Source organism: Buteo buteo, chromosome 4 (genome assembly GCF_964188355.1).
Source record: "Buteo buteo chromosome 4, bButBut1.hap1.1, whole genome shotgun sequence".
In the NCBI taxonomy this organism is placed as follows: Eukaryota; Metazoa; Chordata; class Aves; order Accipitriformes; family Accipitridae; genus Buteo; species Buteo buteo.
Genome location: NC_134174.1, coordinates 69,574,218 through 69,586,255, shown reverse-complemented (window position 1 = coordinate 69,586,255; position 12,038 = coordinate 69,574,218). Strand labels below are relative to the sequence as shown.

At 41.6% G+C, this 12,038-nt stretch overlaps 1 protein-coding gene across 1 annotated transcript in view; it reads right to left on the bottom strand.

Annotated features, from left to right (window-relative positions):
• LRRC27 (leucine rich repeat containing 27) overlaps positions 1 to 11,500 on the bottom strand; it is a 33,915-nt gene extending 22,415 nt beyond the window's left edge. Inside the window, exons 1-4 of the mRNA XM_075027016.1 lie at positions 10,944 to 11,500; positions 10,125 to 10,401; positions 9,632 to 9,762; positions 6,524 to 6,582 (exon numbers count right to left, since the gene is read on the bottom strand). Coding sequence (XP_074883117.1) covers positions 6,524 to 6,582; positions 9,632 to 9,762; positions 10,125 to 10,337 — 403 coding nt within the window. The 5' untranslated portion in view covers positions 10,338 to 10,401; positions 10,944 to 11,500. The remainder of the gene's footprint in view (positions 1 to 6,523; positions 6,583 to 9,631; positions 9,763 to 10,124; positions 10,402 to 10,943) is intronic.
• Positions 11,501 to 12,038: the final 538 nt, after the last annotated feature.

The window sequence follows — 12,038 nt, the reverse complement described above, 5'->3', positions numbered from 1 at the left end:
ATTACCATTATTACATATGCAGATACTATATACTACCTTAAATTATTTATTTAGCCAAGTCTAGTGATTTTTAGGTTTTTGGTTTTAGACCTACAGATAACTTTTATATATGCATAGTATTACTAATACTGTAACACCCAAGATTATGACTGAATTCCTGATGGGCTTTATTCCTCTCTTCAAATATCAGGCTATTCTGGACAGACTAGACTGAATTACATTGAAATGTTTGCTTTCTCCTTGAAAGTCACTCCTCAGAATATTAAAGTTGTTGATTTGCTGTGCTTAACTAAGGCCACCTTCAGACTGAGGCTTCTGTGAAAAAATAAGTCAGAGTTGAAACCCAGTTTCAGAGTTTGCACCAGATGTATAAAGAACGAAAAAAACGTGTTTTATCACTTCATATACTTTTAATTGAAACTCAAAACTATCACCTCTTCTGTCAGGCACTTCTGCCTTTTCCCAGCATGGGAACATCTCCCTGAACTGAGCCAGAGATGTAGCATGCAGCTGGCAGGTACCCTGCCCCTTGATGACTTCAGACATTTTATATTGTGGTTTCTGAGGCATTTCACATGAACCTGTATAAAACAGACATGTTGTGTTTGTTTGCATGGTTTTTCTTTTTTCCTTTTTTTTTCCCTTATATTCTCCTGTTGCTTAATAGCGTTGCAATATTTTATTTTTTTTAATTTGATTTTCAAAATTTAACTATTTCTCTCTCTAAGCAAATTGTTCACCCCATTCAAGATTAGTCTAGACAAAATGAACTTTCTCACAACAGCTTAGCTAACCAGTACAACCCCCCAGCTGCTGTTCTTGTGCTTTTACTCATGAACGAATGGAATTTGTGGTGTTGATAAATCAGTTTTTTACCCTACATTATTTTCTTTCCTTTCATATGAAAAAATTAAAGATTTTAATTCAAGTTTTCCTTCTTTTCTTTCTAGTTGATCACTTTGATTTTCTATTTCTGAAATCATTAGGTCTATATTGCTTCCCACTCCCAGCCTCACTGTTAGCTATTCTTGCCCAGGGAAACAAAGGGCCACCATCTCTTTACGACAAACGAGAGGGACATAAATCTTCAGCCTCCCAAGGGCTAATGAGTTCATGCATTTTACAGGCCTGCCACAGCCTCCTACTTATCTCGTAAGCAAAAGTATATGGCGCACAGGTTACACACGTAAAGAGAAGATGACTAGCAGGGTGGAAGTCATCTGTCATGTTCTGCTTACTGTCTGGTGAAATGGGAACAAAGCGCAGAATATGCACAATCAATTTCAGAAATCAGATTTATGGTGATTATTTATAAATTATGTTTCATAGAAGTAAAATGAAATTAGCAATTTTCCCTTCCTAACTCGATTTGCAAAATTAAATAATACTTTCAGTCAGTTTTGATTCAAACAAAAGCACAACAGTTGAAATCTTAAATCTTTCATAAGATAAATGTACCAAGTCTCTAAAAGAAAGGTAATATCATACTTTGTCCTGACATATATTTTAGATTGATTTATGGTTTATAATAACGTATTTAGGAAGTGCAGCACTGAAAGCCATGTTGACAATCTCGATCTAGTGAATCGGAATATATTTTTCATACTGTATTACTGGAGTCAGACTTTAAACCTCCATTCACAGCTTGACTGTACAGTCTAATCTGCCTCATTTTCTACAGGTTGACTGCTTAAAATTCTGACTGTGCCTATCTGCTTCACTCATTACAGTATGAAATAGTGTATTTGCTCTTTTAAAATGTTTTTGTAAAACCTTACTTGCAGAAATGACAAATACATTACTAATAGCACAGCTATTCGATTTTAAATTACCGGTAATTAAAGCTGAAAGGAATGTTACAAAACAAATTTTACAAGGTGATTAACAAATCCATTTGACATTACTTCTCTAGAAATGTCAACTACAGCAACATTGACAAAGTACACTTAAAAAGAAAAAATAAAAACCAGCATGAAAGCAACTGAAGGCAATGAGCAGCTGAAGTAGGTACTGGGGTTTTCTGGGAAGCTGGGGAGTGCAAAGGAGTTTACCAAGCATCATGATGGGGACAACTGCTGGATCCTTCTGGGTGCTTTCTCTTGGAAAAGAGTCTCAAGACCCCAGGGCAAATGGATTCTTCACATCAAGGAGACAGTATGTGCAACCTGCTACATGTAAAACTATACCACAGCTACACAGAGGATTTACTGTGACATCCTATTACCCCCATGGAACGCAGATTTTTTTCCAATTTCACTGAAATGGCAGACAAATGCACTTAAAATGTATTTCTTTCCAACTACCTTCCAATTTTTCATTGCTTATCTGTTTTTTTTAATAAGCAAAGGGTAACAGCTGACTGGTAACTTACCAGTAGCATAAGCAAAATGGAGCTTTGCCACCCCAACACCAACAAAGTCACTTACTTGAGACTTAAGGAACACTCAGCTCAAATCTCAAAACCGTTTAAAACTTATTTTCCCACCACCCCCCCAGACCATAGCTAGAACTAGAATTCTCAAATTTTAGTTGGAATTATTACTTTGAAGTTGAACTCAAATGGAGAATCAATGAAAACCAGAACTGTCTGAATCATTATTCTGAAATTGCACTCAAATTGCAACTGAGGTGATGTAGAGAAATTGAACAGGAATGGGACGGAAAAAGTTATTTGTTAAGATCCCTGGGGAAACATTTAGATGAAAATTGAACTGCACTGCATGTGTACCACATGCTGACTGCAAAACAGATATATTGTTTTAGTGTAAGTTAAGTTTGAGCGAACAATGCGGAATCAGCCTGCCAACGTCTCGTGAAAGGACAAGAGTTCTGAGGAGAGGTCAGAAAAGAGGAATTATGGGGTACCATAGGTCAATGGAAATACTCCAGGCAGACAAACTGCCCCCCCCCAAAACCCCCAAACCACCCCAAAACCCCCAAGCACAAAGGAAGAATTACTTGACTACAAACTAAAACCACAACAGACCAGCAGTGCTGTATACGTAATTATGTTACAGAGTCACATAAGTGCATAAAATTGAAAATCCATGTTTATTGCACAGAGACTGAATATGCTGTTGTGCAATTATTGCTGTTGAGTTTGTGAAGAAATATATCCATAGAGCTCACATAGGACTGTATCACTGTCAAACGAGCAAGCATTCCCCATGCTCTAAACAATCATATTACTGGCTGTCAATATGGCATTGATGATAAGGAACGCTGAGGTTCAGAAGTTTAGCAAATTGACTGTATGCTAACAACCTAAAAACAATGCTTTTTCATACAGTCATGATTCACAAATTAGAAAATTATTTCAAATAATCATAAAATATAAATGCAGAAAGGAAGAGCTACATTATTAACAAGAAGAAACAGCTTTGAAAATGCACCTTTTAAAGCATTATTTGGGAATACAATTAGATTTAAAATAGTTTAGTATGAAGAAATTGAATCTATTTTTAAACAGAAATGATCAAAATGAATCACACAAATTACTTCAGTATTGGAAAAATGAAATCTCTTTTTTATCTTGCTGAAAATCACTCAGGTTTGAACATGATCTGAAGGCAGTGGGGGAGTTACACAGGACATGCAGCTACAGCTCATGCTTCATGATGTGGCAGGGTGCACTGACTTCACTTGTACGCCTGGGAGGATGGCAAGTTGGTATTCTATCTTTCAGCATCCTTTTCAAAATTATTTACTCAAGTTTTAAACTGCATCACCTACTGAGATTCTTCATGCTTTAGAATTGCTCCTAAATAATTCTAAGGAACACTTAGGTAGATGCAGCAATAAAGTTATCTAGCTCCTACACAATGCTTTCTTCAGTAGGCTTGAAGAGCTTTGTAACAGTATCATCATCCCCATTTTACAGCAAACTGAGGCATGGGCAGTCTGGTGACTTACCCAAAGCCAGGTAACTCTCCTGACTTCTCCAGCAAGCCACTAGCAGTCCTGGAAACAGAAGGCATGTATTCCAAGTTCCCCACAACACTGCCCAACTAGCACACAGTACACTGGAGTTTGAGATAATTTTTTGAAACATGTTGGCTGGCAATGAGTTTTTCATCTTTGATAATTAAATTCAGAACACATGATAGTTCTACACAAATCAGGTGAACCAGTATAAATGCTCTAGGAACAGCCACAGGTGAATAACAAAACTGTTTTGTTACCATTCAGACTTCTGCTCCTCTCCCAAAGATTTTTCATTCACTGAACAAGTAGCTTTTAACAAACCAACCAACCAACCAAAAAAAACCCCAGAACTAAACAAAAAAAATTTTCAATGAATGAAGGCAAACATTGCAAATTCATTCCACATCTAGGTGAAAAACACACCCAAGAAAACGAAGACTAACGGCTGAGATACAGTTATCACAGATCATCCTCCAAACTCACCTCAGTTTACATTACAAACATTATGTTTGGTATTGACGATACCAGCATCATAAAACTAGTATTCTACTTACTATGAAACGAGAATACAAAGAATCACAGAATAGCCACTGCAGGACAGTAACTGACGCTGTCAGCATTAGCTCCTACTCTCTTTGACATAGATGGATACGATGGCAAGTGTACAGACAGGAGAGCAATAGGGAAGGGTGGGAGGAAGAGCGGGCTGGGAATTAGCTCATGAAACATGACTTTGTCAGAAAAAGCTGTCTTGTCAAAACATGAGTGTTTTGTAAAAATACACTAGATTTTGACAACCCGCCACAATGTCACAGCACAATTCCCAGGTTGTCTCCCAGCTTACCAGGTGGACTGCTTGGTAATCTCCTCAGGTCCCCAAGACCGGAGAAGCCTGCGATGCAGACTGCCTGGGACCTGAAGTCCTGACACACGCAGCTCCGCCACAGGGAAATAAGAAGCCTTTAGTAACCTGGATTAAGGCAATCCTTGCATTATGACTACCATCACCTAGTTAATGTTCAAACTGCTGTGCTGGTCCAGGTCTTACATTGTCCACTACATAAGGAGTCAAGTCTGAAGCAGCTCAGCTACTGTGAGGCAGAGGGAGGCATCGTTCTGCAAATCACGTGTGTATACATACACGCACACACACATATATCTGTATGTATTACGTAGTGGCAATTGTGGTATATATGACTACGAGGTGGCAATGCCATGGATGTACAGGCTCTGTCAAGGGAACAGATCATACAAAGTAAGGCATGTGGTAGGACAGCATCAACCCAGTACAACAATCCTGCCAGCCTTATCCAGGATCCTTGCAACTTAAAGATACTGAAGTGGATGTGTGCAAGTGATTAAGGCAAATGATGCTGAAAGTCCTGCTAGCAGAGCTGGCAGAGTGGACCAGCCTGGCTTGGGCCACCCCTACTCAGTCAGGGTGTCACTGCACCACTTGCTAATGAGCGTATACGTGACTTTGGGAAGCCTGGCTGCAGCCAGCCTCTACAAATATCTCCAGCCATCTGTCATCACTGCACAAAACCTGCCCTGAAAAGCCTGCAGCACTCTTTACCAATTGCTGTGGCCTCAGCAAAACCTCCAACCCAGCAGGAATGCTGGCTTTCTTTTTTTAGGTACCTATCATCAACAGAGCCAGGAGAAATAGATAAATGTCACATATGGTAGGAATTCCCTCATCTCAATACCAATCTGGGAAGCCTGTAATGATTGAAGTACTGCAGTAGAAGAGAAGAAGAGAGAGTCCTGATCTAGGATCTGTCCAGAAAACAGCATCATATGAAACGAGTTTTACTGCAGAAAGGCCAGCACACCAGTGGCCCATTCTAGTTTGAGAGACACAAGGATGTTTAAATCAGGAAATGGTATTTTTTTTTTTTATTCAGTCACTGCTCAGCTCAGGGTAGAAAAAGCAGAGTTATTCCAGGAACAGGCTGCCTCATGTGAAGCAGGAATGGAACAACTTGACACCTTTAGCCTGGGCTACCAGCTCAGACAACATCAAATAGGGATAACCCCCGCCCCAAAGCTTATGCTGTGAGGACTCCAAAAGCCCAAGGAGTCCTGACTAGACCATCCCAGGAATCCAGGCAACCTGCTCTCTTTTCCTTACAGACATTTAATTTAGAAATACTTGCTACTCTAAAGTAATAACTGCTAATGCAAAAAGAGTCAGTAAAATAAAGTTACAAACTGTAAAGACATCCTTAAGTGTAAGAAACTGCTATAGAAGTTCTCAACTGTGATCAGATTTAGTTATTTATGTCTTACTATGCAGACGGCTGAGATGTCTGAGATCCAAGACATGGTTTTTACTTCAGCCTTACTCAGAGAAACAGTATTGAATACTTCTGACCAGAACGCTAGCGACATTTTATTAAAATTTTCCCCTCTCAATGAAGGCAATCATTATACATAACATTAGTAACTTTTCCCCCTCTCATAGCACATGTTTGTGGTAAATTAAAACCATTCTTTAGATAAATATCAAAGTATTTTGAAGTCTAACCACAGAATTAAACACTAAGAGCCAAAAAGTGTCTATGATACATTCGAAAAAGAAGAAGTGAATACTTACCAAGCTCTGCGGGTAGCTGTTTTATAGGATTCCCTTCTAAAACCAGAGTTTTCAATTGCCTTTTCAATAAAACAGAAGCAACTGTAAGAGCAAGGTTCATTTAATTAAATAGAAACACAAGAATATTTTTCATCCTTAGTTTTTTTTCCTTCTGTTGTTTCCTACTACAGAAAGGACTGCACAAGGCAAATCCACACTTCTCCATTGCTAACATCAGTGCTGGAAAATAACACACCCCAAAGCTTTCTGGTATGACAATTTGAACTTTGCATTTATGCCCATTTATTATATACTACTTCAGTATTTAGTATTTGATCTTTCTTTGCAAAGCCTGCTTATTGCTTTTAAGTCTGATACTGACTGTACCAATTATAAACACATCCTTTTCAGTTGTTTACAATTTTGCTGAGCTTCAACTGTTTGGGTTGTCGAGTGCATTCCTCAGGCTAAATTTGAGCTAAAACTGCTCAGCCATTTTTGATAATGAGATTAGAAAAAAAGATGCCCTATTTGTATTTAATTTTGTCAACTTTTTTTAAAAGCTCTAGTGTTCCTATTCTTGGAAGCAGCCTAGAAGCTTGGCATGGGTCATATACGACATATATGGCATTTATGTCACACATAAGATAATATTTTTTTTTAATCAGAAAAATCTATGCTTCTGGAAAAGTGTCAGTATGCCCATGCTCAGAAAACAATTGGTATTGCTTAGAAAGTAAAATACCCACACTTGCTGTATACACTGCTGTTTGGAGCGGCTCTGATGGGAACCTCTGGGGTACTGCATGTTTAGGATACAGGGACACTTTGACCAAATGCAGGGAGGTTGTCTCTTTTTCCCCTTGTAGCATGCAGCTGCTGACCCCCAGGCAGCTGTGAAATGGAGACTATACAGAAACCATACTTCACCCATTTCCTAGTTTTTGACTGCTTCATTTTGCCATTTTGATAGCATTCTTTTAAATAGCTTTTAATATCCAGCAACATATCAGATCAAATGATATTCTATTGACAAGGTGTTGGTTTTATTTATTAGTGTTGCAATTTGACTTGTTTACTGTTAAAATTCAACAAAACAAACATGAAGAAAGCTTGGTAGTTTCTGTCATAATATTTCTTTACCTCTAGTAAAGAAAAGAAAAACAAACCAAACATTTTGGCAGCTGCTCAACACCAGATTAACATTTGTGGCAATATTTTAATACATTCCAATTCAGTCAAAAAATGAAAGCACTGTCTCAATGTTCTCATTTTTGAAGTGCAATATGCAACTGCATTTAAAGCAAAGAACTAAGTGAAAGCCACAGGAGATTCTAGACTCCAAAACCTGAATTCCGCTGCAGTTGGAGGTGCCACAGTATGCTAGGGTGATCCCACTGCCTCAGAACCCCTCAGCGTTTATGGCCCTGCGCAGGGAGAGCTGAGGTCCTGCAGCACAGCAAATGCTCATTCTTGCTAGCTCTTACCTGAATGCAACCTCTGCGGCACTGATGATGTGGAACATGCCCTCAGCTGATCCCTGCCCAGCCGCACATCCAGATCTCACAGAGATTTCTAGAGAGAAGTGTTAGAGTGGTACCTTCCCTCCCTGCACGTCGGGCTAGATGCCATTTCCACAACTGAGGCAATGTTTTTGTTTGACCTGAGAAACTCTAATCAGAGTATCTATTAAAATCAGTGAAAAGATTCACAAACAACTTGAATGGTCAATCAATCAGGCCCCAAACTAGCACAACATTTCAACGAGTCTCTGCTTTTAATGGCAACTACACTTCTGGCTGCTTCTAGAAAAGGATACCCAGAGAACATCTTAAACTACAGCTTACGCTTCAACATGTAATAAGGATAAAATGAAACTAAGTAATATTCAGTGACTATTTCTGATGGGCATTTTCTAAAAGCTAAGCTGCTGTTTGAAGTCAGTGGAAAAATACAAACACGATAAAGCATAATACATGTAGGGACTAATGACTGACATTATTTTCAAGGAAGATGTACACAACACAGAGAACATCTTAATCTCAAAGGATTTCAACCACTCATAGTATTTTAACATGGCTTGTGAATTTGTACAAGTCCTGTCCAATTTAAAAATAATTTATGAAAGCTGTATTTAAAGGATTTTAAAACATCATTAAACTTGACATTTTTGAGCTATTTTTAGAGGCATAACCTTTATTTACTGTATTTTTCTAATCACAAGTTGAATATATAATGATTCACAAACAAGTGATGTTAAAATACCTTTAAGCACCTTGTTTCAAATCACAAGATGCCACGATTTTTTTTTTTTTTTAAATTCTGTAGCATATATTATTCAAGTGTTGCCTCCTTTTCCTCCTTACTCACTCTTCACAGAAATGTTTCTTCTAGAACCACAACAACAAGCAAACTGTCCCGTGTTGGTCTTTTTTTTTTCTTTCCTTCCAGTAACAAAAGAATTTCTTTGTTCCTGTTAATTACCATATATTGTGATTTGTGGTCTTCCACTTCTGGAGTGAGAAGCAAAGAATTGTCCAAGGACAATAAAAAAAACACCGGCGAGAAGTTAGTTTTGGTGATCATGGCAATGTAGAAGCAAGTGCACTTTTCAGGGTCACAGCAACATGGTGGACTTTCTTCCTCACACACTCCGTCTGAATCAGTGACAGCCAATTAATCCTTCCAACAGTTAATACCATGTCAGAGAACCATCAAAACCAGATTAATGGGTAACGTTCTTTGACTAAACTGTCCTTGATCGTCACTTTGGAGCGACACGAGGTTTGTAACTGTGGGTCCCTGTTTTTACCTCCCCTACCACGCTGTAAAAATAGTCACCTACAGTCCGTAAAATGAAAGTGTTGCAAAACTTTCATGCAAAGACTAACAGGTCTTACATTTCTCAAGATAAAAGAGTTTAGAAATTCACTATGTAATATTAATTGGACCTTTCAGTTCATCTGAGTTTTAGTAAACAAAATTAAGCTTATTTACCACTCTCCTGCACTGAGGTCAACACCAAATAAAAGCATATAAAAGTCTGGCTGTTACAATGAAATTACAGTAAAGGCAAGTAGAAGACAAATACAATTGTTATTAAATTAGCTGTATGACCAATGATCTTACCTGTGGTAACCGATTCCAGGGGGGAGAGCTTTAATCTTATTATACCGGAGATCCAGCCAAACAAGACGTGGCAGCTTTTGAAATAAATCCTCAGGAATTGTTGATATGACATTTCCTTCCAGATGAAAGTACTACCAGAGAAAAACATAAAAATGTTTTAAATCCAGAAAGAAAGTGGCTGTTCCTTGGCATGCAAAATGTTGACTGTGAAAACTGTAAACTGCTCTATGCTTTTATGGAAAGAACACTATTAAAGGGGATTAAAGGATACACAACTCTGTAAATTACACATGGAAGTGATTTATTTAAAGACTTTTTCTTAAAAAAAAAAAAAAAAAAAACAACAAAACCAAACAAACCCAAAACCAGAGATTAAAGATCATAACTAAGAATCTGTAGCTTTTCCACTCATATGATAAAGCAATGAGCCCCGAACTGTTCTGTGCTGTACTCAAGCCAAAGGTGTCAGAACTACTCATAACAAGTTACTCACCTTTATCCTGGGCAGTCTATATATTTCCTTAGTAAGATGCTTAATATTTTTTCTGCTGATATCAAGAGTACTTGAAGATGATGACAGACACTGTTCAACAGCTTTCCTGATCTCTTTTGATGAATTAGAACTGGACAAATTTCTCTTTTTGAGATGTTTGGCTCCAAAATCATCACCACTGCCATTAAACTCTTTAGAATAGCTGTCATCCATTTGTCAGCAAGCCTGGAATACCGTCTCAGTATTTCAAACTGATCAGCTGAAGGCAAGTCAGGAGCTGAGAAAAACAATAACGAATTTTGGAAAGAGCATACACGACACAAGTTTCTTTTTTTATGTTATTAATTTGCAGGTTATCCCCAGCGCTATGTACTCTTTGTATGACACAAAGCAGTCAGAGTGTTCTTTATAGACATACACACTTATAATAACGATACAATTTATCATAATATGTATTTGAAGGCATAGTAAAGAGGAAAAATCACCGACTGGCCCTTGCGGCTACATTTTCCCCACATCACTTCAGACGTAGGCTTGGCAGAAACACCGAGATGCCTATGTGCGTTAAATAACCACCCTTCCGACAGCACACAGTCCTGCCCCCTGGGACTCCCCTCATCAACACCTCCTTCCCCCCGTTCTACTAGCTCTGATACGGGCACTCGTGACTGACTGCGGTCCCTCGTCGGGGTGCTGGGCGTAGCGAGGTTTTGGGGAGCCTTCCCAGCTCATCGGGAAGGACACGGGTGCCGTAAGGGCCTCGGCTGCTTCGCCCGGGCTGGAGCACGGGCCTCCCCAGGCGCTGCGGCCTTCCCTCACCTCCTTTTCCCCAGAGCTCAGCTCAGAGCCGCTGGCAGGCTGACGGGGACGACGGCCGCCCGGTTCTCCAGCGCCCAGCAAACCTACGGCTCCTCGACCCGCTCCCGGGAGGGTCTCCCTGGCCCTCGCAACCCCAGGGCCGGCGTGCAGCTCTGTCCACCCTACAAACCAACCAACGCAAGGAAAAAAAAAAAAAAAAAGCCATTCTGGGTTGCAGTCCTACCGATTTTAGCCCGCGCTAGGGTCCTAGCGAGGTGCTCAGCCGCTCTCCCTGTTACCTCCAGGCCCGAGAGGGCTCTGCCCGCCCGACACACGCCGCTCCGGTGACCCTCGCCCGCGCCTCGGGTCTCCAGAGGGGAGGCGGGAACGGCGGCGGGGCCTCGACCCGGGACGCGGGGGTGCCCCGGACGGCGGCTCCCGCCGCGCTACCTGCGGCTTTTCCGCGGCTCCGCACCGCACGCAGGCGCGGCACCGGCCCCCCTCCCCCCGCAAGAAGCCCGCGATCGGCTCCGCGGACCGGGCCGGGCCGCGGGCGGTTGGAGGCGCCGCTCGGCCGGGCCCGCGTCTCCGCGGCAACGGGCAGGCGGCCTCCCGCCCCCCCCGCCCGGGGCAGGGGCACAGCTGCCGCCCGGCGCGGGTGTCCAGGGCTGCCGCGCCTCGCCGAGGGCGGCCCCCGGCACCCCCAGCCGGCGGGGTGTCCGGGGAGGAGAGCCGGGGCCGGGACGGACTGACCCGCCGCCTCCGAAGGTGGGGAACCGCGGGGCAGCTGCTGGCCTGGGCAGGGCCTCCGTTTGCCGTGACTGGAATGGAAACCCTCACGCTACCCGAAAGGGCCCTGCAGCATCTCCAGCCCGAACAGGTAAACGCACGTTGTTCAGTGACTAAACAGAAGTACCTGCGTCCTCCGAGCACCTGCTCGAGCCTCCAGCAGCCTCACGCCACGCTCCCCTGCACGTCGTTGGCCGGGCTTGGTGTGGGGGTTCGTCTCCTCACTGCTGGGTCAGCCGCCCAAGCACAGCGCTCCTCACCTTCTCTCAGAGGCAGCTTCTAAAACACTTCCACCGCCTCCATTTCCCATTATGACTACTTACTGGT